Source organism: Dipteris shenzhenensis, chromosome 33 (assembly GCF_047967505.1).
Source record: "Dipteris shenzhenensis isolate YYH24624 ecotype China chromosome 33, Dip_SZ_1.0, whole genome shotgun sequence".
Lineage (NCBI taxonomy): Eukaryota > Viridiplantae > Streptophyta > Polypodiopsida > Gleicheniales > Dipteridaceae > Dipteris > Dipteris shenzhenensis.
The window spans coordinates 39,825,911-39,849,992 of record NC_141628.1 but is presented as its reverse complement, the minus strand read 5'-3'; the positions used below and the strand labels follow the sequence as shown (position 1 = coordinate 39,849,992).

The 24,082-nt window shown below is 47.8% G+C and overlaps 1 protein-coding gene across 3 annotated transcripts in view; it reads right to left on the bottom strand.

The window, feature by feature from the left end:
- The window catches only part of LOC147880104 (leucine-rich repeat receptor protein kinase HPCA1-like), a 217,811-nt gene that overhangs the window by 175,969 nt on the left and 17,760 nt on the right, over nt 1-24,082 (bottom strand). For 2 of the 3 annotated variants that reach the window (XM_087371552.1, XM_087371554.1), the window contains exon 9: nt 23,155-23,229. The exons of the other annotated variant lie outside the window; for it this stretch is intronic. In XM_087371552.1, the coding sequence (XP_087227678.1) occupies nt 23,155-23,229 (75 nt within the window). The remainder of the gene's footprint in view (nt 1-23,154; nt 23,230-24,082) is intronic. 3 annotated transcript variants of the gene reach the window in all.

The window sequence follows — 24,082 nt, the reverse complement described above, 5'->3', positions numbered from 1 at the left end:
TAGAGTTCTCGATATTTGATAAAGTTTGAAGGATATCCTATGAAAGATGGTCAATGGTTTGATGAAGATGACTTGAAGGATTACCTTGCACTTTTGAAGATTATTTGAAGACACACAGATGAGGACACTAATTCCATATTAACCTTGCCATTTCGTTTAAGCATATCATCATCTATGGTATACCTTGCATACTTATGGCCTTCCCTAGATGCCTGATGAACTTTTTTTGAAAAGTCATTGGGAACTGATATTGAGCTATAAGGCATGCAAAACCAATAGTCTTGCCGCTTGCATCCTCGTAATCCAATGCAATTGCTATTGCATCATCGAGTGTGTGGGCATATTTTCTGTAGACCTCCATTTTAATTCTATCATTCAAGCCAAACATTAGTCTTGTAGTCTTTGACTTGAAAAAACTCTGGTGAATTTTGGGATCTTCATAATTATCTCTTAGAACTTATCAGTACATTCAGCTCCTGACAAATCTCTACCTTATATATCTACACTCATCCCACAGTCTAGAAGCTTCATCTAATGGCATAAATATTTCTACTAAAACTCCAGTTTAAAATTCTTCCTTGTAACTGGAGCGACACCACACTTTTGTTGTTTAATCCACCATCTATCTGTAACCTCCACAACATGTGTGTGGTGACTTCAACGATCATCATTATGTCATTGTGAGCTTCACAAATGGCAAATGCTTCATCCCACTTGTGGAGCCACCCTTGAATGACATCTAAATTCCTATCAAACATCCACCCCACATATCGCTCTGACCTATAGTTTACTATAGTACTCCATTTTTATTTACCCTTTCCCATCAATTGAACAATAGATTAGGGGTTCCATTATCCCTTTTGGCATCATCCATAATTTCCATTTCTTGGTGGTTATTTCTCTCCATATTTACAAGGTTTTTCAATTTCTGGTTTTGTTTCATTTTTCTTTGTTTAAAACCAAAAAAAACTGGAAAAACAAATAAAGCCAAGTGCACTTTCCCTATACTAGGGAAGCAAATTGCAACCGAAATAAATTACAATTTTCAAACAAAACAATTAAACACCAATCAAAGATGAATTTTAAAAAGAAGAGCTGGAAGTTGAGTATCGGACTGACGAGCTGCTGCTCCTCCCCAACCTTGCTACTGCTCCCCCTTCTCCTCAGTTGTACGGCCTTCTCTCCCTCCCCCCTTTGTGCTCTCCTCTCCCTCCTGTAGCTCCTCTCAGCCCAACTCCCTCTCCCCTCAGCCCCCCGCCCTCTCCTCCTCTACCCCGCTCCCTCTACCCTACTGCCTGTTGCCCTCCCGCCGTACGGCCTCCTACCCGGCTCCCTACTGTTAGGAAATGGAGTCAATTTGAGTGACTTTTAGTGTGTTCTAGAGTAGTACTATACTACTTTATATCCTACAGTGCCATGTGTCACTATGGGACTTATCCCATATATATTTGACACTTAGAGTGTGTGTGCCTATCCTATAAAGGCATTGTACTTTCATTGTCATTTTCATCAAGCCTCATGCCTTTCTTGATCATGTAAGTACTTTGCTTAGCTGTATATTTCTTTCTCGCATTGTTTCATTTCCATTATGCTTTCCTAGTCTTGCTTTTCCTTTCCATTCCATTCCATGTCTTGCATCTTCATATGGTATCAGAGCTAGACTATCTTCCAAGAGGTTGAGGTAAGAGATTGAGGACATTGAAGCCTCTCTGCCTCATTGCCCTTGGAGGAATGGCTTCTCCGATTCCATCTAGAGCTCTCTTCTCCATGCCATGATCTGCCACCTCTCTTCTCCTTCCTTCAACTACATTTTTATGTGACCTGCGGATGATGTGACGCTTCTATCCGGATCTAGAAGCAGAATCACAGCTTTGTGTCTTCAGCAAAGTTGTAGAGGACCTTAAGTACTACAAATTTCGTTTTTACATCATTGCAATCTGAGTTTTCTGTTAAAAGTTACAGGCCTTGCAAGAAGTGACGAATTTTGTTTCTGCGTGCGAATTTTGTTCTAGAGCTCAATGATTTGACAGCCCAATCATGATGCAGCCAGCTCAACGTGGAGCTGTCCATACTTTCATCATTGACCTCTGCTCCCGCCCACCATTTGCTCCTTCTGCCTGACATTCTCTTGGAGCTGCTGCCCCGCCATTTCTTCCTCTCCTACATCTCCATTGTGCCCGTCATTTTTTTTTTCCTTTTGCCCGCCATTTCCCCCATTTCTTCCTCAGCCCTTCATTTCTCCCTCAGCTCGCTTGTGCCCTTCATTCTATCCATCACTCTTCTCTCTCCTAGCTGCCAGCATTATGGGTTCGCTTTCCACCAACTCTCTCCTTGTGGACAAATTCAAGGGGAATGGATTTCCCACATGGCAAACAAAAGTGCAACTCCTTCTCATGAAGGAGAATGTTTGGGATGCCATCGAAGATGATGAAGCACTTGAGGCATCAACGGAGCTTCAAACACGAAAGATTTGGAAGCAACACAATTCGAGGGCCATCGCAATCATCGGTCTTTGCCTAGATGATTCATTGATTCATCACATCGACTTCAAGTCCAAGGCAAAGGAGATTTAAGCACGCCTCGAGAATATATTTGGTAACAAGATCACCAACTCCAAGGTATTTCTGAAAATGCAATTTTATAAGCTGAAAATGAAAGAGTCTGATACTTTTTTTTTTTTTCAAGAAATAGACTTCTATTAAGTAGAAGAAAAAACCCCGCGAGAGCAAGCTCAAAGTGGAATACATCATGAAATCATGAGGATAAATAAAACCCCCTCAAAGTGAGGTGGAAAACAACCAAGGCTGAGGCTGAAAGTGCCACCTCAACCCTGTAGGAGTCTCAGAGAAGAAAGGAGAATCCTTCCATTCCCTGAAGAAAGAAGCCTTCCTAGCTGAGGCTGCACGGGAGTCTCCCTGCATACTCATCCATACGGCCATCAAAGTATGTACGGTGTCCTGTCCAGATACTAGCCAAAGTGTGCGAGGGATGAACCTGAGTACCCTCCATAGCCTCTGTGCATCTGGCTCTCCAGATATGCCAGGATGCTATGCTCGCTAAAATCTCCCAAGAAGTATCCACAGAGGCATGTACATCTGTAAAAGGAAGGTGTGGTACCACATCCAACGAACAGGACTCAATCTGATGACGTTGAACCAAAATGGCCCGAGAGAAGTCAAGTCTCTCATAGAATATCTGAGGCTCTGTAAGAGAAAGCCAAGCCAGTGAGCCCCATGTCATAAAGAATGGGGAGTTGGCAAAGTGACTCAAAATCCTAGCTACCCTCCTCCAAATCATCCTCGCCTGTCTGCGATCCCATTAATAATGTTGAATAGTCTCCGAAGCAGAGAGGCAACGAGGGCAAGTAGGGTCGGCTCCGAACCTGGATCTCCAAAGGTTCACTGCAATCCCACCATGGATAGAGAGCCAAAAGAAGAGAGTGATCTTTCTATTCCTGTGGGAATTCCAGAGTCTCCTCCAGAAGCACCTCTGCAGATCTGCAGTGATATCAAATGTCTCCCAATGAGGAACTCTGGAAGATCTCCAACCTCTACTACTGAGCTGAAATCTCCTGGCATTATTGACCGTGTAACAAAAGAAGGGGATGCTCTTCTCTCGATGCCCTGCATCAATCCACTCCCACTCTCCAAGGCCCACTGCAAATACCTAATGGGAACTCCCCCGTAGAGCCAAAGCCTCCAAGACCCGGTGGAGAGTAGCCGGGGGTCTGGGTCGAGGAACCACTAAGAATCTGATCCCTGCACCAAAAGACCTACAACCCTGATAGGCTGAAAAGCAGACTCAAGCAAGATGTCCTCTGTGGATCTGAGCAATCTGCCACCATCCTGCACACTAAAAACTAAAGCATCCTCCTGTGTATCTCAAAACGCCAAAACCTGAAGCGGAACACCGCCTCTCGAAAAAGTACCTGTCTAAGTGGAGCAAGTGATTGGCAAATCATCTGTGTCTACCCAATCCTCTGAAAGGGCTGCCTCAATCTGCAAGATCCTCCCTGCACTCCCTCTTAGATGTCCTGTCAACTGAGACTTGGTCTCCTCTGGAAGCCTGCGGAAAGCTTTTCAAGACCCCAAAGATGATGCAGGTCCCTACTCCCACCTAGACCATTGCATGTAGAGTGAGGCACCAAGTGGTCTGCCATGATCATCTAAAATACTGTCATTCCACATGATGGGTTGCCTATCAATCTCTTCACGAGAGGAAGGAGGAATCCTCCGAAGAGTGCTCCTGAAACTGGCCCATGCTTTCAAAATGGCAACCATGAGAGGGGACGAAGGTGATCTGAGGTGTGCTGTGGTGAAGACCCACCTAATACTGCTCATCCAGTCTCCTCCTGAAGAAGGTGTGCACCTCTGTATGCTGCTAATACGAAAGGCCTTCCACGGTTCCTGCCCTGGCATAAGTCCCCGCACCACCATCTTGCATAGTAAAGCTCTGCACTGTAAATCTGGATCACTAATATTGAGACCCCCTTCCTGTGTAGGGAGGATGAGGGTCTCCCAAGCCACCCTGACTAAGGTCTCTGTTGTGCCATCAAGCCCACTCCAAAGAAAATTTATGATCGGTCTCCTGAGCTGAGTGATGCAGTCCCTAGAACAGCACCAGCAAGAACAAACAAACCAGGCCATGGCCAAGAGGACCTGGTTGACCACCACAACTGTAGAGGCAAGATCCAGCTTGGCTGAGCTCCAAAAAAGGAGCTTCCTCCTGATGCTCTCCAACACAGGAGCACACTGCTGCGTGGAAGAAATATCCAAGCCGAATTGGCAGCCCAAATACCTGACAAGCACACCCCTCTGAACCCAAGTGAATCCTATGTCAAGCCCCCAAACTGGAGTGTCCTCATCACTGATCCAAAAGCCATTGGATTTATGCCAATTTACCTGCGCCCCGCCGCCAAGCAAAATAAATCCAATGCTGTCCTGAAAGAAGTGAGCGTCTGTGGAGTGGCATCCAAGTAAACTGCTGTGTCATCTGCCAACTCACTGTCAAGTAACTCCTCTTCCCTTCTAATGGGAAGTCTCAGCCCAAAGATGTTAGCTTGAGATCTAACATAGATACTCATAGCTTTGGCCACGAACAAAAAAAGGAAAGGAGCAAGGGGGCATCCTTGACGGACTGATCTAGAAATCTGAAATCTCTCACCCCTTACCCCACCAATAAGTACCTGACTGTGGGCTGATCTATACAAAGAGAAAACACCTCTGATCCAAGCATCAGTAAAGCCAAAACGTAGAAGGGTGCCCTCCAAAAAACCCCAATCTACTCTGTCATAAGCTTTCTCAAAATCCAAAAGTAGAATGGCTAGATTCTAGCTGCTCTGCATGGCCCACTTTGAGGCTTTCCAGAAAGAGAAAATGTTATAAAAAATTCTTCTGCCATGCACAAATCCCGTCTGAGTGTCATGAATAAGATCTGGGAGAAGGGGCTGCAATCGGAGGCTGATTGCCTTGGCAAGAATCTTGTAACAAGTCCCCAGAAGTGTGATAGGCCTCCACTAGGACACTAGATTTCTGCAACCTCCTTTCGGGATAAGGTGGATGAGACCTTCTGTAAGCGACCCGGGCATCTCACTAGAGTCCCAAATGCCCTGCAAGGCTGAAGTAATGTAGTCTCCAATCATATCCCAGAATGCAATGAAAAAAGAGGGGGTAAGGCCATCCGAACCTGGGCACTTGCCCTTGTGAAGGGCTGAAAGTGCAGTCCTGAACTCTGTGTTGGTGAAAGGTGCATCAAACAAAACATGCATATCCGGTTTCACCAACAAAGGGATGCTCTGCCAAATAACCTGTCTATCCCGTGTCTTAGGATTAGCAATAAGAAGCGCGGCATAAAAATATGAAGCTATGCATAAGACATCATCAGGATCTGTCTATAAAACCCCATGTGAGTCAATAAGCTGGGATACACTCTCTCTACTATGTCTAGGGCCAAGAGTAGAGAAAACGTGTTTATTGACTCTGCCACCCATCTGAATCCAGAAGGACTCCCATGCATGAAAGGCATACTCTGCTCTCTGATCAAGCAATACCTATTGATGAGCCCTTGTTGTAGCAACGCGCTCCTGAATCCAAGCATTTGAAGGTCGTTTCTGCTCTTCCCTTTGCAAAGCTGCCAACTGCTGGCGAACACCAATCTCACGTCTGAGAATATCTCGTCTCCTGGTACAAGCAACTGAGAGGTAGAAGTCGCTAATACCAGAAAGGGCAGCAGCTACCTGTGATGGCAATGGCTGCCCACCCTGGACATGAGAAACCCATATCTGCAGGGCTGCCTCTGTAAGGTCCTCCTCTGTGTACAAGGCATCTGGAATCCTGATGTTGGCAGATCGGCCTCTCAAGCGAGGCTCTGAGATAGCCAGCACAACAGGAAAGTGGTCTGAAGTGGAAACCTCACCAACAATGCATACCAATTCACCTTTGTCAAGTGCCCAATCATCTACATAGAATCTGTCAATACATACATGAATAGGCATCTGCTGCCTCTTGTTTGACCAAGAGAACAGGAGGGACTGTGGCTGAATAAGAAAGGCATCGTCCAACCAAGTATCTCTGCCACAGTAGTGAAAAAGGAAGGCATCCCAAGCTGCTCTCTCCAAAGAGTGAAGTCCTCCTTCTCTACCCCCTTTTTTGTCTGACGGTAACTCAACCATGTTAAAGTCATCTCCAATCACCCATGAATCCGCAATGGGGACCCAAGAGAGCAAATCCTTCCACATAATGACACGTACCCCTCTAATGTTGGAGGCATACAGGTTAAGGAAACCAACCTTACACCCTCCAATCAAGAGAATAATCCACTGAGCTCTAGAGGGAATAATGACTACGTGTCCAACAACCAAGGGGAGAACCGACTGCAAAACTGAAATAGAAGTGCCCCCCTTGGTGCCCAAGGCAGGCGACCAAAAAGTATGACCAGAAAGCAGTTGGCCAGACTTAGAGCAATCACTGGCATCCAACTTGTGTTCCTGGATAAAAAGGATATCAATAGCACCTCCAGTGACACCTGGATGAAGTTGATTCCGGATTAGCTGCCTACGGCGACGGTGTGGAACTCCACCTAGGCCCTATATATTCCAGCTGACTATCCTCATCGACAGGAGGATGTTGGATGGAAAGGCTTACCCGGCCTAGTAGAGGAGACCAGCTTTCCCTGGGCCGAAACACTCTTGTTGAGGGCAGAAAACTCAACAGCTGAAAGGATCCCTACACCTGCTGAGGGGGAGGCCCTGTCAAAAGGAATCCCAATGACCGGGACCCCTAAGGTGGAGGGCACAAACTCCTCATCCATGAAAGTCGCCGAATCAGCCAGTGTTGAAAAAGAGTTCCTAAGAAGTAAGTCTGGTCGAGGAGTGCGAAGAAGACTTGCACTCGTGGAGGAAGGAGGAGAAGGACCTGCCAGGCCTCTATCAGCAGATATGGAGCTGGGAACTGAGGAGGCTTGTGGCTGGGATGAAGAAGGATCTGGAGCCCTCATCTGTGCACACGCTCCCTCAACTGTGGCAAGAACAGTCTGAGGGAAAGAAGTATCAGTAGCCCCCTCCTGATTAGAAACCAAAATGACTAGGGCTGGTGCATCTGAAGGCCCCTCCTGATGTGGAACTATAGTATCTGGGACTACAGCAACATCCACCTCTGAAGTCTAGATGACATCTGTCTGAACCGGATCAAAGGTCTCCTCCTGAGGTAAAGGAGCCACTCTGACCGCTCTCCAACATGGTACTGGGAGTGCTGCACGCTTTGGGCGCCCTGCTACCCCTGGTGGTCCTGGGGTGCGCGAAGCAGGGTGCCCCGCTACTCCTGGTAGACCTGGAGTGCGTGGTACAAGTTGCAGGGGAGGTGCAAACGGGGTAGTACATGAAGGAGCCACACTAAAAGACCTCTTGGGTCTTTTTCTCTTCCTTGGGCAATCTCTAGGAAAGTGCCCAAGGGTCCTGCAAATCCTGCACTGATCCTGTCTACCTGCAATCTCGATTCTCTGTCGAAAGAGAGAGCCATCTGGATGCTGAATCATGATGGGGTCATCTGAGATGTTAGGGTCAGAGACAATGACCCTAACTTGAGGCACCCCATCCGCTCTGACTGCCTCTGCCGAGGAAGAAGGCATGCCAGGAAGGGGGGGAATCTCAGTGACCACTCCGAAAGTGGCTCTGATAGTAGCAAGAAGTCGATGGTAAACCTAAGGAAGACCAGGAAACCTAATGAACAGTCGCTCCCTCTACCCGCCTGCCCTCTCTTCTCCACCCTAGCCTCTACGCCCCATGCTCTCCACGCTACCCTCTCCTCCCTAGCCCTTTCTTCCTCTCCGCCTACCTTCTCCTCCCCCTTTCCTTGTAGTCTCCTCCTACACTCTCCCTACCCTCTCCTCCCCCTTCCCTCCTTTCATCCTCTCCTCTCCCTACCTGCTGGCCCCCTCCTTCCCTTGCCCTCACTCTCTCCCTCTTGCTGCCCCTTTCTCCCTCTCCCTCTCCCCCCCTGCTACCCCTTCTCGCCTTCACCCTCTCCCTCTCCCTCTCCCTCTCCCTCCCCGCTATCGTCTTCTTTCCTAGCCATTCCTAGCAGCATTGTTGGTCGGACGGAGCTTTTTTTTGTGTTCGAGTCGGCCTTCACACCTTGATTGACGATGGCCCAGTTTAGCCAATCCTTGCACACTTCCACCAGCCGCGAAAACCATCATTTTCTCAAAAGACGAGTTGTAGCAGCTCAAAAAAGATATTGAGCAGAAGCTCGACATCGCTCTTTGCTTGCATCCATGGGTCCCACCCTTCCAAGTTGCAAGCAAGGGATTGGATGCTCGCCACTTGTCTGAGGGGGGGGTTTCCTAACACTTCCAGAAGTGTTACCGGAGGCCTAGGGCCACTGGTGTGAGGAGCAAGTAAGGGAGGGCCACTGGTGTCACCGAGGGTGCATGCAGAACAATGTTGTCAACGATGGAACACATGAAAACAATGGTGTCGTCGAAGGTGCGAGCGAGTGCAAGAGATGCAAGAGTGATGCGAGGCCTAGCGAAACGAAGTTACAAGAACCATCCCTCAACATGAACACAAGAGAACTCAAGCCACATAACACAAGGACCGTTATACCAAGTGAAGGGGGATGAGGAGGGAAATACACGGGATGAAGATAAGCTACAGTTGCGAACAAAGAGGGGGGAGAAACATAGTATTCAGAGTAGAAGAAAAGTACATTGGTAGTACACCACAACGTTACACTAGGAGAGCTCACCCAAAACCTCCCTCTCACTCTCATATTCCCCTTACAATCATAGAATTCCCTCTCCCTCCTTTCTCCATCCCCTTCATCCCCTCCGCTCTCGTGGAGGGTCCCTCTCTCTCGCTGAAAATCTCATTTCCTCCCTCCCATTGGTGGTAGCTCTCGGTCCCTTAGCCATTCCACCTCTAGGATTCTTCATGGCTTCAACCACTTCTGACTTGCCAACCTCCTCCCAATTGGTGATATGATTACCCATGTGCACCTCTCTGATACCCCATGTGCACCTCTTTGTGCACCTCCCTGTGTGCCACTTAGCCCTCTAACTGGCTGACTACTGGTGTGCATTTATCTTCTCCATGTGAGCTCTTGGGTTGGCTTTTCCTGCACCACCATTGCACCACCATTGGCATAGTTCTGACAGGTGGGCTCATGAGAGATCTCGCCAGAGTACGCAAGTGACCACGGTTATTTCTATCTCTAGTTGACATAATTGTCACCTACTTGACATGGTGACATTGCGGTCACCTTGTTCGCTCACCGACACAGTTGTCATCTGGCCAGCTCGCTGACATGGTTGTCATCTGGTAGCCGTCTCACATAGTTGTCACCCTGGTTAGCTCGTTGACATGGTTGTCATCTGATCAGCTGTTTGACATAGTTATCACCCTGGTCAATTGTCTGACATAGTTGTCACCCGTAGACAGGGTTGTCATCTGGACAGCTCCTTGACATAGTTGTCACCTGGTCGGACCAGTGGCATGGTTATCATCTAGACAGCTCCGTGACATAGTTGTCACCTGGTCAGCTCAGCTTGAATTTGAATGCTTGAACTTGAATATCTGCAATAGTTTCCCCCGCCTCTATCATTCACCGTCCCGGTGAATGGGGGGATCACAGTGGGACATTGGTGGTGTTGAGTAGCACAAGTGAAGGGGTGCTCTAGGGTCCTAGAGAGAGGTCTTATGCCAAGTAGTTCTAAAACATTTGAAGGAGCTAGTGAGAGGACTAGGAGGTACTTGAGGAGAGTGGAAAAAAGACTTCCGGCAGACCAAACTCGGTACAAGAAGCATTACGTGCGACGGAAGTTCGTGAAGTCCTCAACGCGAGCACAAAGTGAGCCCATTGAGCAAGTAACTTCATCGACACTCTCATTGACTTGGATCAACAGGAACCCTGGTGGTCAGATCCGGACTCTAGAGAAGAAGTGCAAAGCAGAGAACAAGTGAAAATAGAGGGTACGAAGGACGAGGGCTCCTCAGGGCTCATAAAGGTCAAGGCAGCCCTGCTCCTCTTGCAACAATGTCTTCATCAACCACCTCTTCTGCCGGAGTGGTGACTCCATCTACTCCTGCCTCGACCTTTGCTGGACAAGCTGCTACCTCATCTGTTATGCATAGCTCCGGGCTCCTAACTAATCCTTCTTCCACATCTATCCCACTCGGGGGTACTTTTGCTCCGGCCATGCCTTTACCTGCCATGATGGTTTCATCTCCCTTTCCATCCACATCAGTGCTGCCTTTTCCACCACCCCCTTCCTTCCCTACTGCCTACTCATCCATACTTCAAATCCGTCCCTCTCTTTTCCAAATAATCTCCCATCCTCTTTAACCCCCACATCTTCTATGTTCTCACCCTTTCCCTCTGCAACACCGAGACCATTGTTTAACCATACTTCAAATCCGTCCCTCTCTTTTCCAAATAATCTCCCATCCTCTTTAACCCCCACATCTTCTATGTTCTCACCCTTTCCCTCTGCAGTACCATCTGTGTACACTTCCTCTATGGCTACGTCAGTAGTGACTTCCCCATTGTGGTCCTCCACAGGAGTGTTGTCGGTGTGGTCTCCTCCTCTGGAACACCCACACTCATTACCGTTCCATCGGGCCTCCCTCCAACTCTTGCATTTGCTTCACCCTCTCGGGTGGGGATGGCCGTTCTTAGTCCTGCAGACAGAGCTAGACTTCTCGAGCTACTCAACAAGGTCCACATGAAGACTCAAAAGTTCAAGGGCCATCTCCACGAGGATGCGGAAGCTCATGTGAGGAAATTCCTCACAGCATGTAGAGCTAAAGGTGTGGAGAATGAGCATGCGTTCCTTCACATCTTTCCCTCGTCATTGGCGGATGCCGCGGATGTGTGGTACAATCAATTTCCCCCTGACCACTTCCAGACATGGACAGACCTAAGGGAGGAATTCTTACGCACTTTCAAGTTGGAAAAATTCAAACACATGATTGTCCAAGAGTTATCCACTAATACCATGAAGCCTAGCGAAAGTATCTCAGAGATGTATACAAGGATGAGGGTCCTGGCCGCGAAGATGTCTATGCCACCCAATGATGCTGTCATGAAGGGGTGGTTTTTGAAGGCTTTACCCTCCACCATTGCTATAAGGCTGGTTGACAAACTCCCTGAGCATGCCTCACTACAAGACTTCCTGAGGGAAGCGGTGAAGATGGAACGGTCCCAGTTAAGTTTCGCCTCAACATCCACCCAGACCACCTAACTTCTGAGAGAAGAGGGCTCAAAGGCATGGCAGCAACTCAAGGAGTTAGAAGAAATCAAAGAAGGTCTGAAAGACAGAACAAGGGTGGATGGACCGTCACCCTTTGAAGCTCAGATAAGAAGTGGTCTCTGGTGCACTGACTGCAAGGGTTTTGGCCATGGCTACTGGGAATGCCCATCGAAGCGTAAGGTACCCACCCCGACCTCCTTTTGCACATTTTTGAAATTCATGGACATGATGCCTCCGAGTGTAGGTATCTTAAGGGGTTGAAAAAGCTTCTACCGGAGTATCCAACTGGGGAGCCACTGGTGGCTATAGTCAACAGAGCTGCATCAACCACTTCGGGGTCAGTACTCCTAGCTTCAACCCCTGTAAAGGCACCTAAACCACCTACCCATCCCACCATTCCACCTCCACTACTTCCTAATCCTCCTTTGCTCCAAGCTATACTTCTATCCTCTGCCCTACTATGCACAGTATCAACCACCTATGTCAGGGGTGGGTATGGATCCCCTTATAACCGCGGTCGACAGGGTGGGTTTCGAGGTGGACCTGGAGGTGGAGGCAGAGGTACCAACTTCCGTAGGCCCATCATGTGCTACAGATGTGGCGAGTACGGCCACTACCAAGATGATTGTACACAACAGTTCAAGGGACCTTCTTGCATACAGTGCAACACAAATGACCACTACACTAGAGATTGTCCCAATAGCAGAGGGGAATCAACATCGCAATTCAACATGGTTGATGTAGTAGTGGCGGGGGAGGGTGACAAACCCCATTGATTGGTGCAATGTTGGGAGCTGTGACAAGATCACAAACGAAGGGTGAAAGTAGTAAGGATAACTCAACATCAATATCGGAGGCCTCATCACCAACTAGTACCAACTCAGTCACTAGAGGAGCATCCCTATCTCCTTCCTCCAAGGTGGACAGTCGGCACAGGAATGCATCACCCTTGTCCTCTCCTGTAAGTGGATCAGAAAGAACCCGAAGGGATTCATAGCCATCAAAACCTAACAATAGCTCTAAAACTACCTCAACTCCAAGTGAGCAATCTATGCCTTCAAGGTACCAAGAAGTGGTCAAGAGTGTCACCAAAGATCTTCAATCTAGTTTGGAAGGTGAAGGCGTCACACCTCAGTTCCCCTCCCGCAAGTCCAGAATAGTGAGGTTTGCAACGGAAGTGACAACTTTAGGGCAAAAACATGAGGAGTCATAGGCAAGCCCATCCACTTTCCACTCAGGAAGCGCAATGAACAAAGAGAAGGAGAGGGGGGTGAAGCCCAATAGTGCCCGAGAAAAGGGGAAATGGGTGATGGAAGAGTTGCCACAGGAAACATTGATTGAGAATCCAACGGCACATTCTCTCCCTCGGGTGAGCTTCGACCCTCGGCCAAAAGCTCGGCGCATGAAGGCACAAAAGGCTACTTCTACTGTCCAGCCTTATTCTTTGATGGAAGACTTGATAGATTTTAGGCCCAACATCACCCTACGACAACTCTGTCAATTGTCTCCACATATCAAGCATCAAACTATTGCATTCTTGAATCGCATGCCAGGAGGTCGCCAAAGGGGATTTGTTCAGGGCGGGCCCACACCAGAGATGGTAACAGTTCAAGACGAGGTAACACTCAACAATTGCTCAGCCTATGGTGCCCTCACGTGTGAACAAAGTCCCAATCTTGCAGTGGAAATCAACGGGGTGGAGCTGAAAGATGTTTTCTTGGACGGTGGGGCAGCAGTGGACATCATTCTGAGAGGTACTCTTCAACAACTGGGTTTGAAATTGACAACTGACATACATTTTCAAGTGCGCATGGCAGATTAATGCAAGGTGAAGCCTATGGGGGCTGTCAAAGGTGTTCACATGAAGATTGGGGGAGTTACATTCCTGTCCAATTTTATCGTACTTGATATGACGGAGGGTGAGCAGACTTATCCTCTACTTCTCGGTAGACCATGGTTACGCTCAGCAAGGGCCATTCAAGATTGGTCAAGTGATGAAGTTCGATTGCCCCTGGGATCCACATCCCTCGAAATAGACATGGTTACTGGGAGGGCTCGTCACCGACCTGTGGAACTTGGGGAAGAGGATTTTGAAGAAGAAGAAGGGTTGGAGGAGGAGCGATGGGCACTTGGGGATTGGCCCCTACGGAAAGAAGAGCTGGCCTATGTGGAGGACTCATCCTTCCGAGATGAAACCTATGCAACAGCAGCATGAGATGATGGTGAGAGCTTGACGTACTTGTTGGAACAGGTTGGACCAGATGAGGAAGAAGGTGTCATCTTGGATTGGATGGGGGCCTTGGGATCCTTAGCCATCAGCATGGTGGAGTTGTGTCCAAAAGAGGATCCTGAAGCCCATCTTGGTACTTCACGGAATGCGCAAGAGGTGAGCCAGGAAGCCTCTGCACCACCTAGTTTAGCTGACTAATGTATGAACGGATGCCTTTTGGTCTTTGTAATAATCCCCACATGTATCAGCGAATGATGACCACAAGTACCAGACCAAGTGGTGGAGAGGTCAACAGGGTGACTCAAAGACAAGACCATGAAGCAGCAATGGAAGCAATAGAGGCACACGACATGGATGCCTCATGCCAGGAAAAAGACCATGGGGCCACAACAGACGAGGATGCTATACAAGAAGATGATGAGCTGGCTGAGCACAGTGATGGTACTAAAGAGGACACTCATGAATTTGAGAAAGAAGAGGATGACCACATAGATGATGTACTGGCTGAGCACAATGTTGGTACTGAAGAAGACACATGGATCTACAGAAGGAGAGGATGACCACCTATTTACTAATGTCACTCGAAGGTAGGTGGTACCGGAAATGACTCTTGGAAGGATTATTGAATCCATTGTGCATCCTGACCAACCTAGGAGGGGCCAAGAGATTGAACAACTTGAAGGAACCATCCACATTCACACTGGAGTCTGGAACTTCAGACCTACAAGGCAAGCCCACAGCATACAAGGAGAAGAAGATGTTGCGGACCTTGCTCTACTCCACTTATACATGTCAGAAGCTGAACCCCCAACGACACAAGAGGTTCCTGAAACTACATACGAGGTGGATGGACTACCATACAGAGGTATGCTCAAGCAAGCACAAAAAGGCAAAAAGAAAATGGGCCCAAGTGCTGCCTCGACATCTAAACCATTTCTAGAAGACACCCAACCGTCCTTTCCGAGCTCTTGGATGGAAGAAGTAGTGGGGGATTTTTCTCTGGATGATACTCTTGTGCACCCAGTGGTGGGAGTAGAAGAACCGAACAACTTCACATCAAAAAGCATACCTCAGGTTGACCATGCCAGGGATTGGAGATATCTTAACATTGGAACAAAGGACCAACCACGACATCTCAAGGAAGCCAGCTGGGTCTGGGAGCATGATTATCTCCTTGCTGCATTGTCTGAATTTTCTCAAGAGTATGTCGATGTATTTGCTTGGTCATATAAGGATTTAAAGGGAGTACCCGCTGAGTTCATGGAACATCGCATCGATCTGTATCCAGAAGCAGACCCGGTGATTAGAGGACCATATCGCATGAATCCTAACTATGGCAAGGCTGTCCATGCTGATATTCAAAAGATGGAGCAAGCAAGGTTGATCTACCCTGTTGACTACTCCGAATGGCTTAGTGGCATTGTAGTGGTGCCCAAAAGAGAGACTGGCAAACTCCGAGTTTGTGTCGACTATAGGAATTTGAATTCCGCCACACGTCGGGATAGGTTTCCTCTCCCCTTCATTGACAGGGTGCTAGAAACCGTAGCTGATCATGCTCTCTACTCCTTCATGGATGGATACGCTAGGTACAATCAAGTTCGGGTGCGAGAGCAAGATCAGTTGAAGACTACCTTCGTCACCCAATGGGGAACTTATGCTTACCGGATGATGCTTTTTGGTCTGTGCAATGCACCAGCGACGTTTCAACATCTTGTCACCAAACTCTTCCAGGAGAACATCGGGAAGTTTCTCGAGGTATTCTTGGATGACTTCTCGGTGTTCAATGGTAAGAATGCTTCTCATCTCGAACCTGTTGTTCAAATTGATCACATGAGTAAGTTGAGGTGGGTTTTTGATAAGTGTAGAGAGGCCAGGTTGTGCTTAAATCCTGACAAGTGCTTCTTCCTCGCCTTGTGAGGGGTTCTCCTTGGCCACATTGTCTCGGCTGAGGGAATGACTATGGACCCAGCAAAGGTGGAGGTGATACTGACCTTGCCTATTCCTCGCACACCCCGAGAAGTCAAGTCCTTTTTGGGACATGTGGGTTATTATAGGATATTTATCCGATTCTATGCCGACACAAAGGTGGCGCTGACAAAACTCCTTTGCCAGGAACAGTCCTTCACCTGGTCTGCACCTCAACAACTGGCCTTTGAGAATCTTAAGGACCCATCTTGCGGCAACCTCAATGGGATGTTACTTTCCATGTACATGTAGATGCAAGTGGACTGGCAATTGGCACTATATTGGCCCAACCTGATGAAGAGCACAAACTGGACCTACCTGTGTATTTCGTGAGCAGACAACTCAACGAAGTAGAAAGAAATTATAGCACCATTGAACGCGAGGGTTTGGGCATGGTCTATGCCATGACAAAGTATCGGCATTATCTATTGGGCAATAAGTTTATAATCATTACTGATCATCAAGCTCTCAAGTACTTGTTGAATAAACCCACGCTTGGGGGCAGAGTGAGCAGGTGGATACTTCTGTTTCAAGAGTTTGACCTTGACATCCTAGTGAGAGTAGGACGATTGCATCAACCTCCAGATCACTTGTCAAGGATCTCTTTAGGTGAAGCAGCCACAGAAGTTAATGATGACCTTCCAGATGCGGGCCTCTTCCGTGTCGGTGTCACAGTACCAAAAGATGACTGTCTGTTTGTGGTGGACTGCTTCCCACCATGGTATGCAAACATTGTACATTTGTTGTCCACGGGTGAGTTTCCCAAAGGACCGACCCCAGCACAAAAGCGGAGGCACATTGTTCAGGCTACTCCTTTCAAACTAATTGCGGGTCAGCTATACAAGTTGGGGAAAGACCATATTTTAAGGCGGGGTGTACTCCCTCATGAAACACAACCCATCCTTCAAGAGGCTCACTCAAGAATGGGGCGAGGTCATATGGCACCAGAGGCCACGGCTAGAAAGATAATGCGCTCGGGGTTGTGGTGGCCAAAGCTGTTCCAAGACTACTATGCTCATGTGCGCCACTGTGACTCATGTCAAAGAGGTAAACCAAAGCCTACCCGGAGGGAGTACCTACCCCTTCAACCCTCCAGCCCTGTACCACCCTTCTATAAATGGGGATTGGATTTTGTTGGACCAATCTCTCCTGCCACTCGAAGAGGGAGCAAGTACACCCTGATTGCTACCGACTACGGCACCAAGTGGGTGGAGGCTAAGGCTGTGAAGACATGTACCGCTCAAGTTGTGGCTTTCTTCTTGATTGATCAAATCATCTCAAGGTTTGGATGTCCTGTGGAATCAATGAGTGACAGAGGTACCCATTTTCTCAATGATGTTATTGCTGACCTCATCACCCAACTACAAATCATTCACAAAACATCTAGCTCATACTACCCTCGAGCCAATGGCTTGGCTGAAAGTTCCAATTGGACCATGTCTCATATTGTGGGTCGCTTATGTCTCCATTCCTTGGAGGATTGGGATGTTCTACTCCCAGCCGCTCTTTTTGCCTACTGGACAGCATACAAGGCGAGCACTGGGTACTCATCATTTCAACTAGTTTACGGCTTGGAGGCGGTTATGCCCTATGAATTCCACATGAAGACCACTAGGGTTATGGCAGAGATGGATGGTAACTTGGAAGCATGCACGCTTGAGCGATTATGGGATCTTGAAGCCTTAAACGAACATCGTCGTGAAGCAGTCCCTGCTCAGGAAGTATGGCAGAGGAGGCAGAAAGCATGGCATGACAGGAATATCAGGAAGAGGGAGTTCAAAGTTGGTGACTTGGTTCTGCTATATTCTAGTAAGTTCCTGAAGCATATACCTGGGTGGACAGATCCCTTCTACATCATCAAAATTATTCCAAGTGGCGGTGTTTACTTGGCCACCTTGGAAGGGAAAAGGTTGGCAGCACCCATAAATGGATCAAGGGTATGGAAATATTATGTTCAGGAAGCATCTCTCTCTTGGTGATTCTTGTATTACCCTTACTTTAAATTTTTTTTAAAAAAAGGGGGTGTTCTTTCTCCTTCGCTTTGATCTCTAGGTAACCCATGTCTTCCCCTTTCAAACTCTTCACTCTTGTCACTGGTCATCCCAGTGACAACCTATTCACCCTGCTTCACCATGCTCACTCTTGTCACTCGATCATTCGAGTGACATCCTTGTCCCTTCAAGTCACTCTTCTTCACCATGTCCACTCTTGTCACCCTGCTTCACCATGTGCACTCTTGTAATCCTCCTTTACCATGTCCACTCTTGTCACTGGGTCCTTCCAATGACAACCTTGACACCCTCCTTCACCATGTTCACCCTCCTTCATTCACTCTTGTCACCCTGCTTTACCATGATCACTCTTGTCACCCTGCTTCACCATGTCCACTCTTGTCACCCTGCTTCACCATGTCCACTCTTGTCACCTCATTTCCCATGGACTCATGTCCCTTGGTCTTCCAATGATCACTTTCTCCCTCTGTCTCCATCATCACCCTGTCATCTCACTGACAACCTTGTCACCCTGTCATCCCAGTGACAACCTTGTCACCCTGTCGTCCCAGTGACCACCTTGTCACCTCGTCGTCCCAGTGACCACCTTGTCACACTGTCATCCCAATGACCACCTTGTCACCTTGTCGTCCTAGTGACCACCTTGTCACCCCGTCGTCCCAGTGACCACCTTGTCAACGTCGTCCCAGTGACCACCTTGTCACACCGTCGTCCCAGTGACCAGTGCCCACCTTGTCACACCGTCGTCCCAGTGACCACCTTGTCACACGGTCGTCCCAATGACCACCTTGTCACACTGTCGTCCCAATGACCACCTTGTCACCTCGTCGTCCCAGTGACCACCTTTGTCACCTCATCGTCCAGTGACCACCTTGTCACACGTCGTCCCATCATGATCGCCATAAACTGTCTGAGGGGGGGGTTCCTAACACTTCCGGAAGTGTTACCGGAGGCCTAGGGCCACTGGTGTGAGGAGCAAGTAAGCGAGGGCCACTGGTGTCACTGAGGGTGCATGCAGAACAATGTTGTCAACGATGGAACACATGAAAACAATGGTGTCGCCGAAGGTGTGAGCGAGTGCAAGAGGTGCAAGAGTGATGCAAGGTCTACAAGAACCATCCCTCAACATGAGCACAAGAGAACTCAAGCCACATAACACAAGGACCGTTATACCAAGTGAAGGGGATGAGGAGGAAAATACACGGAATGAAGGGAAGCTACAGTTGCGAACAGAGAGGGGGAGAAACATAGTATTCAGAGTAGAAGAAAAGTACATGGGTAGTACACCACAACGTTACACTAGGAAAGCCCACCCTAAACGTCCCTCTCTCTCCTTTAGTGGACAATAATACACTTTCTTTCTTTCTTTCTTTCCTATTCCCCTTACAATCATAGAATGCCCTCTCCCTCCTTTCCCCATCCCCTTCATCCCCTCCGCTCTCGTGGAGGGTCCCTCTCTCTCGCTGAAAATCTCATTTCCTCCCTCCCATTGGTGGTGGCTCTCGGTCCCTTAGCCATTCCACCCCTAGGATTACCCCATGTGCACCTCTCTGATACCCCATGTGCACCTCCATGTGCGCCGCTTAGCCCTCTAACTGACTGACTGCTCGTGTGCATTTATCTTCTCGATGTGAGCTCTTGGGCTGGCTGCCCCTGCACCACCATTGCACCACCATTGACATAGTTCTGACAGGTGGGCTCACGAGAGATCTCGCCGGAGTACGCAAGTAACTACGGTTATTTCTATCTCTAGTTGACATAGTTGTCACCTGCTTGACACGGTGACATTGCGGTCACCTTGTTTGCTAACCGACACAGTTGTCATCTGGCCAGCTCGCTGACATGGTTGCCATCTGGTAGCCGTCTGACATAGTTGTCACCCTAGTCAGCTCTTTGACATGGTTGTCATCTGATTAGCTTTGACATGGTTGTCATCTGGTAGCCGTCTGACATAGTTGTCACTCTAGTCAGCTCGTTGACATGGTTGTCATCTGATCAGCTGTTTGACATAGTTGTCACCCTGGTCAACTGTCTGACATAGTTGTCACCCAGTGACATGGTTGTCATCTAGACAGCTCCCTGACATAGTTGTCACCTGGTCGGACCGGTGACATGGTTGTCATCTGGACAGCTCCGTGACATAGTTGTCACCTGATCAGCTCGGCTTGAATTTGAATGCTTGAACTTGAATATCTACAACACCACTCTACCTGGAGACCTCGCAGGGCACCTCCATTAGCACTGGGCTCCAAGAGGATTTTTTTGACCCCTTTCTCTTTGGGGTTCGATCCCATCGAGGAGGACAGCCGGACGACATCACTCTTCATCAGATTTCCAGGCCTTCCTCAGGTGTACCATTGACTGCTACATTCCATTGGAGCCGCCTTTGGAGTGGTTACTGAGATCCCCCCTCTCCGTGAGATGCCTACTTCAGCAGTAGAGGCAGTCAGGTCCGATGGGGTACCGCGTGTTAGGGTCATTGTCTCTGATCCTAACATCTCGGATGACCACATTATGCTTTAGCGTCTAGATGGCTCCTTTCTCAGACAGGTAGTCGAGATTGCAAGGAGACAGGATCAGTGTAGGATTTGCAGGACCCTTGGGCACTTTGCCAAAGATTGCCCAAGGAAAAAGAAAAGACCAAAAAGATCCACGGGTGCGCCTCATAGTTTCACCCAACCGGGACCACGACTAGTTCCTACCGCCTCACGCGCTACTAGACCTTTGGCTTCACAGCTAGGACCATCAGCCTCTCGTCCTGGTACTTCTACAGTGCGGACAGGACAGTTAGTACATCTTGCTTCGGTCATCCATGCCTGTCAGAGTTGGGGAGCCGGTACCTTAGACTACCACTGATGGGGCCCTGGACACTGTCTCTTCAAGCAAGAGACATTCCTGACCTGGTTCCATGTGTAGATGAGATTGCTCCTGCCCCTGATCATGTACAAGAGCACTCACCTAAGAAGAACCTTGCTCTAGAGACCCGTTCCTTACTTGAGAACAATGCCAAAGCCGTGGCTGAAGTCATGAAGATTCATGCAGAGGTCATGCAGCGACAATCCCCTTCTTCTCTTACATGTTTGTCTTCACCTGACAGAGGTAAGGGGATTATTGGTTCCACTCCACCTTCTGCAGGGCTCCTTCGCACTCCTGTGCCAGAGGTACTTGTAGGAATTCATTTTCAGTTCTCGCAGACTTGGCTGAGTTTGAGTCAGAGGAGGAGTTTGTACCCTCTATGCTCAAGGAGCACATCTTTCAGAATCCGCCGTGCACAAAGTTTCCCCCTTAGCAGGTGTGGGTGTGCTTTCCCTAGTTGACTTCCCTCCTCTTGATAGGTAGAACTTTTCGCAGGAGAGGGCTTTCTCCGCAACCAGGTCGGGTAAGATATTCCATCCGGCCTCCTCCTCTCGCAAATGAGGATTGTCAGTTGGAACGTTCCAAGCCTCGAGGGTGTACCTCATCGCCGCCGCAGGCAGCTGATTCGTAACCAACTTCATCCAGGTGTTACTTGGGGTCCCATGGACATTTTGATGATTCAGCAACACAAATTGGATGTCAGGGATTGTGCCAAATCGGGTAAGCTTCTTTCAGGCCATACTTTTTGGTCACCCGCCTTGGGCACCAGGGGAGGTACTTGCATTTCTGTTTCGTCTTCCCCTTAGTGATTGGACAAGGATTGTGCCAAGTTGGGTAAGCTTCTTTCAAGCCATACTTTTTGGTCACCCGCCTTGGGCACCAGAGGAGATACTTGCATTTCTGTTTCGTCTTCTATACTCCCCTTAGTGATTGGGACACGGGATCATAGTCCCTTCCAGAGCCCAGTGGATTTTACTTTTGATTGGTGGGCATAAGGTTGGTCTTTTAAACTTGTATCCACCCAATTCTGAAGGGGATCGTGTCCTTTTGTGGAAGTAACTGCTCTCTTGGTCACATATTGTAGATGCTTGGATTATAGGGGGCAATTTCAACATGGTTGAAATGCCCTCAGACAAAAGGGGTGGTAGAGAAGGTGGAATTCACTCCCTAGAGAGAACAGTGTGGGATGCCTTCCTTTTTCAGTACAGTGGCAGGGATGCTTGGCACGATGATGCTTTTCACACTCAGCCACATTCTCTCCTATTTTCTTGGTCGAACAAGAGGTTGCAAATGCCTATACATGTACGGATTGACAGATTTTATGTGGATGATTGGGTTCTTGATAGAGGTGGTACTGTTCGCATTGCAGATGGGGTGTCCACTTCGGCCAGTGGTTTTGATGGTCTCGGATCCCCTTGTGAGGCACCGCTCTACCAATGTTAGGATTCCAGATTTTTTTGATACAGAGGAGGGCCTTACAGAGACAGTGTTGAGGACCTGGGTATCTCATTTCGAGGATGGGCAGCTTTCTTCTTCAGACTTAGCTGCAGCCCTCTCTGATATTATCAATGTTAGAAATAAGATGATGTAACGGAAGCTCACGAAGTTAGACACACAATGACATGAAGAAGGAATTAGCCTTTCAGATCTGCTACTATGATCGTCTATTTTAAACACAAGACTCTGGTAACATGCCCAATGCCACAAATAAGCATCTTCATCTTCACTTGCTAGCAACACCTCAATGTACCCCATATTCAGATTGATGGCTTAACTTTCAGACTCCATTCCTTGTGGGAGGAGATGCATGGTGCTAAATTTATATCTAATGCTTGCACATAGGACAGATAAAAAACTTGTAACATGATCTGTGGTTTCCATTATTATCAAGCACGAATTTACCATCACGTTGAGATGAGACCTTGTTTGAACGTCTTGATTGGGTTCTTGCAAGTTCAAGTCAACAAAACTCTACCCCTCACCTCATGGATTAGATGAGAGTTTATCAGGCAATGTCTTCACATTAGGATCGAAAGAGGATTCTCTTGGGAGATCCATCTCCAGCATCACACTTTGGAGATCTAGTGCATGGTAGGAGACGTTGTTCATCCTTTGCTAACATAGCTGCCTGATTGGGTCCAGATTGTTACTTCTCTTCATACCAATAGTCCAGATGCACAACTTTGCCTATTGACAGAGGATACATATTCTTACTCTTCGAGGATCCAAGATGGTGGCTGTGATTTACCATTTCTCACAACCATGGGATTTTATGGATCTGTGTATCAATACATATGAAGCCAGGGAGCATTTGAAACTGGAAACAACAAGTGAAGATTCACTCACACTAAAGCATTCCTATTTTGAAGAAGAGAAACCCAAGTAGGAACAGCACCATAGAGGTTATTTCGATTCATTTTCCTGCACATAAGCAAAGAGAAAGATTAACTTCTCAAGGCACTCATGACATACCATGTACTGTTTCAAAACAACATTATCTCTTTACTGTAGATGGAATACAACCTTAGTTTACTCCATATATTCAAAATTCTCATTCACAAATTTCTACATACAGTTGCTGTAAGCTTTTCATGCTCTGCCAGCTATCTGGAATTTATCCTGTCAACGAGTTGTTAAAAAGTAGCCTGCATGGTACATTCACTTAGGATAAATAACCCACATTCCATCTCTATGATGGAGTCTCTAAAATCACTACTGGAACTGGAAACTGCTACTGACATGGAGTTAAGTTGTAATACACTTGAGCTCAGCCGTACGTTGCATGGAAGACTTCATATTGTACTAAAAAAAGTTTCTGTATCACCTAATTGAAGTGCCAACTTGTTCCCAAAGGTTTAGAAAAAGGAGCAAGGGATAGGGATCAAGAACACCTGATTTATATTCAACTCCTTTTTTCCAATGACCATGTTTTTTCATCCCCAAAGAAAGAACCGTCTATTAATGCTTGAGAAAAATCAGCCATACAAATCACTATCCATGTGGTGCTGAACATGGAAGAAAGTACAACAAGAGTGTTGATTGTCATCCAGCCCGTTTCAAGAGAACCCAGCTCACTGCCCAGGGAATATAAAAAACAGGGGCCGAGAATCAGGGTGGGGAACCATACAACCTCAATCCATGAATGTGTAGAATACACTTGCAAGCCAAGCCTTGTAGAAATGTGCACACCTTTTGGTGGTCATCCGAGAAACCCCCGCTCCCATATGGTGTACAAGGTATAGATGATATCTTACCAAATGGCAACAAGGATGGC